At 48.6% G+C, this 4,400-nt stretch overlaps 1 protein-coding gene across 1 annotated transcript; it reads right to left on the bottom strand.

Annotated features, from left to right (window-relative positions):
• Window positions 1-517: 517 nt before the first annotated feature.
• Window positions 518-3,893, bottom strand: LOC125521025 (uncharacterized). The gene is made up of 3 exons (XM_048686077.2): window positions 3,294-3,893; window positions 2,603-2,772; window positions 518-1,322 (listed from the first exon to the last, which is right to left on the bottom strand). Exons 1-3 carry the CDS (start codon window positions 3,736-3,738, stop codon window positions 798-800), a joined length of 1,140 nt encoding a protein of 379 aa, XP_048542034.2. The 5' UTR covers window positions 3,739-3,893; the 3' UTR covers window positions 518-797.
• Window positions 3,894-4,400: the final 507 nt, after the last annotated feature.

The raw sequence follows: 4,400 nt of genomic DNA on the forward strand, positions 1-4,400 counted from the left end.
CACAAATTTGGGATGTGTCGGCCACGTTGGCCCTCCTCCCCAACACACACTAAAAGAACAGACACACTTGTCTTGGCCGACTTAAACGAACAAAAAGAACAAAAAGCCAGCGCGTTGGAGTTGACTCAATTTCGCAGTTTTCTTCACATAGTTTGTCTAGATGCTGTCTTTCAGGCTCAGATTTTCTACCCGATTTCCTTATATTTTTTTCAAGGAAATACTCTCTCCGAATATTTGTCTTTCTAAAAATTTTGACAAGTGACTACATACGGAGTAAAATGAGTGAATTTACGCTCTAAAATATGTCTATATACATTTGTATGTTACAGTCCATTTGAATCGGAGTATATAGGAAGGGTCTCTTGGGTTGGCTCTCTTTTGTTATGAAACACCCTGCCCTCTTTTACACGTCGTAAAGAAAAATCTCGACTGCAAACCAACTACATGAGCAGCTCTCCCCAGTTTCCCTATTTCCGAACTTAAGAATTCTCACAAGCCCAACAGAAAAGCCGAGACATAAAAAACAGTATGCAACATAAATTTTCTGCAGCAGGGAGGCCAATATCCAGGCCTCACACTTGCCAGATCCATCACAAATTCCTTATGTTACAGCAAGTGGGATGAGAGGACATATATATGCACACGATATTATTACTGACTGACTGACTGACAAGATCTTTTCCAACCATCACTGGCACCACCTGTAAGGCCGCCATTTACAAACCAGGTGAAGGGTAGTAGGGCAATGAAGAAAATTAACGAAGCCATGGAGATCAATCAAAGACCTCTTATTATTGCTAGCTGTCCAGTATCTCAAACTCCGAATCCTGAATGAGATCCCATGATTCCTTCTTCGAAAGCGATGCGGGCGGGGTGGGCTGCGGAGGCCGGCGGCTGTAGTCGGGGGAGGAGGCGGCGGGCTTCCTTCTTACCGAGTCGCTTCTCACGGAGGAGCTGGCGTACGGGAGGCTTCTCCGGTCCGGCAGGAGCGAGTCCATGTATTTGTCCATGACGAGCACATTGGAGTTGTCGACGTCGCTCATCTCCTCAGCTTCGCTGCTGAAGTACCTTTTATGACCTTCTCTAAAGGATTCTACGTCTGAAGGTATTTCGGACCACTGATCCATGCTCTGCTCCGACTTTGACTTCGCAAACACCCACTGGTCCATGCTTTGCTCGGATCGTGTTTTGGTTAAAGCATGGCTCCCTGAAGATTGGTAGCCCTCTTGAGTGCCTTTCTCGCTTTCTATCTCACAGACATGAGGTGGAGACTCTATCTCATTTACACGATGCACAGAAACTTGCACACTCTGGGTATCTTCCTGAAAATATAATTTGATAAGACTGGTAAGTAATGCAATTAGCATATATCCAAAAACACAGCTCAGCGCATTATTATTGTTTCTTTATCTTCACGACTTCAGTCTAATACTAAGGTAACAAAGAGAAGAATGACACGAGAGGATAAAAACATGGCATAAAACCACCAATCATTCAAGAGAACCTCTAATACTAATGCAGATTACACTGGCATACTGCTACTAAAGAGATAACAGTACGTGCTGGCTAATAAGACATCATTTAAGTGAGCTCTCTGAGACCTACCAACAGCCAATACAAGTTCTAGTTAATTTATTAGTACTCCCTCCGTTTCTTTTTACTCCGCGTATTAGATTTTTCAAAAGTCAAACTCTTCAAAGTTGACCAAACTTATATTAAAAAATATAAACATCTACAATCACAAATAAATATAATATGAAAATATATTTCATGACGGATCTATTGATATTGAATTTGTATTGTGAATGTCAATAATACTTCAAACATAACTAATATGCGGAGTAAAAAGAAACGGAGGGAGTACCAATTATTACAGCAATAGTTCAGGTAAAATGTTGGTATAGTTCACCTATATATGGAAAATAAACTAATACCGAGTCCTAAAACTATTGCATTCAAATTAAAAAGTATTGAATACACATGCATTGATTATGGATTAGTGAGCGTCACTGTCTCATTAATGAAGGGGATTCCAAATTGCCAACCTCAGTACACATTACCCATCCTGCTAGCAACTAAACTATATCCTATATATGTGGTTCATGGAGTACCTCGTATTGTCACTATTCAGTAACCACTTTTTATTTGATTCCCAGGATAAATTCTACTCCCTCCGTCCCATAATGTAAGACAGTTTTTAACACTACACTAATGTTAAAAAACGTCTTATATTATGGGACGGAGGGAGTAGTATTTATTTGTTGAATGAGGTGGAGATTTTTCTTCTTCTCAAAATATGATGCAATGATGCATTCACTGTCATCAATACATACCCAATCTTGTTTATGTCAGCTTAAAAATGCATAGAAATATGTTCATCTACTGCCAACAATAGCAACAATAATAAAGTTAACTAAAAAGGAAAAGTGGTTGAACATTCTTCCAGCTCTATTTGACTGCAGGCCATGCAGTAATAACATGTTCTTAGTTCAAAACTAGAAACAATTCAAACTGAAACTAGCATAAAAATTAGTTCTACAACAGATATTAGATTAGCAGGGAACAATGCATAAGAATCATAATATCATATGTCCTAACACACCTCTGAAGTATGTTCACTCAGGCTTGACTCAAGTAATTTGAAGTATATCTTCCAGAATGCATCTTCACCCATGTAAGAAGGGCAGAGCGTAGCCCGCAGAGATGCTAAATCAGGGACAAGCTTTTCAATGACTTCCATATGATCTCTCTCTACATCAGAGATTGTAGCATCTGCAAAGTAGTAGAAACCACAACATCATGCATCTAAATGCGAAGAATAGTTTCACACCGCAGCAAAGCAACATCCGTAAAAGATTCTACCAACGAGGAGCTATGCGAAACAACTCAAGGCGGTACTACTAACCGACATACTCAATGTTTCAAGAGTTACGGTATGGGCATCATGTCAATCTTAAGCTATTCAGATCATAGGAGCAATAGCTTAGCAGCAAGAGCATGAAAACAAGATAGGGTAACTCTACATCGACTACACTGAGAAGACCAGAACTATGCAGCAGTACTATACTCTGATCTTCCTGATTGGAGTTCGCCCCCATCCCTTCCGATTTGAGGAGTGCAATCGCAGTGCTAAATCCGACGGCTCTCAAACCAACAAACATTAAATCTATCTCCCCTTAACTGACTTCCATATATAGCACAGAACCGCCCCATCAGTGGTGAGCCGGCGAAATTGGCGGCAACAAATACAATCAGCAACGAATCGCACGAGAGTCGAGGGGGGAGGGCCTTACTCTCGTCTATCGCGAGCATGGGGAAGTCAATCCAGGCCTCGGGCCTGGCGGCGAGGGCGCGGGCCGCCCCGAGGATGCCATCGGCGACGCCTGCAGCGGAGGCGGCGTGGGGCGGGGAGTCGACCGGGCTGGGGAGCGTGGCCCGGGCCGGCGGCGGCTGGCGGTCGGGGGCGGCCCGGCCGGAGAAGCCGACGCGGAAGGAGCCGCCGATCTCGGCGAGGTCGGCGAGGATGCCGGCGAGGATGGAGGCGGGCGGGGAGGGCGGCGTCGCGGGGCGCGGGGACGGGGAGCGGCGGCGGTGCGCGTGGGTATGGGTCGGGGTGGAGGGCGGCGAGTCGGTGTGCGCCGGGTTGAGCAGCGGGTGGAGGAAGCAGGCGATGTCGAGCAGGTGGCGGCCCAGCTCCGACAGGTCGTCGCGGACGCCCCGCAGCCCGCGCGCCGCCATCACGGCGATCGGTCGTCGGCGGGGTGGGGTCGTCGCTGCTCCGTCCGGCCCGGGGCGACCGCGGCGGGCGGCGGCGGCGGGCGAGGGATATCGTTGCTTTCTGGTTGCGGGGTTGCTTTGCTTCCGCTCGGGCGGGGGTGGGGTGGGGTGTGGGGAAGGGCAATGATTGGGACTTGGGAGAGAGAGAGAGGAGAGGGATGGGGTAGGCCCCGGCCGGCTGCGTATCTGCTCGGGTTTCCGCCCGGTTCCCGTGCGCGTGCGCGTCTGGGCCTGGGCCGAGCGCGCGTGCCAGCCGGGGCGAGGCCGGCGGGGTTCGGGCGGATGCGTGCGGGCGGTGGGCTCGCGGCGCGTTGTGTCGCGCCGTGCACGGGCGCGGTGGCTTGGCGAGCGGGGACACGCGACGCCGTGGCAGTCCCTATCTCTATCTGAGGGGTAAACGGGTCCAGGATGGACTCAACATGGTTTGACTATCTGGTGGTGTGGGGTGGGGTGGAGTGGGTGTAGCGCGGTGCGGTCCGGGAGTCCGGTCAGGGATTCACCGACGACGTGATCCCTCACCGGTCACCACGGCCGAGAGGGCCGAGCTCAGATTCGGTGCGCTGGCTAGTGCAACTCGTTGGCGCACTTCTCCTTTTCTTTAGACTCAAAAAAAAACCTTCTCC

This window comes from Triticum urartu, chromosome 7A, assembly GCF_056163025.1.
Source record: "Triticum urartu cultivar PI428250 chromosome 7A, HENAU_Tu73, whole genome shotgun sequence".
In the NCBI taxonomy this organism is placed as follows: Eukaryota; Viridiplantae; Streptophyta; class Magnoliopsida; order Poales; family Poaceae; genus Triticum; species Triticum urartu.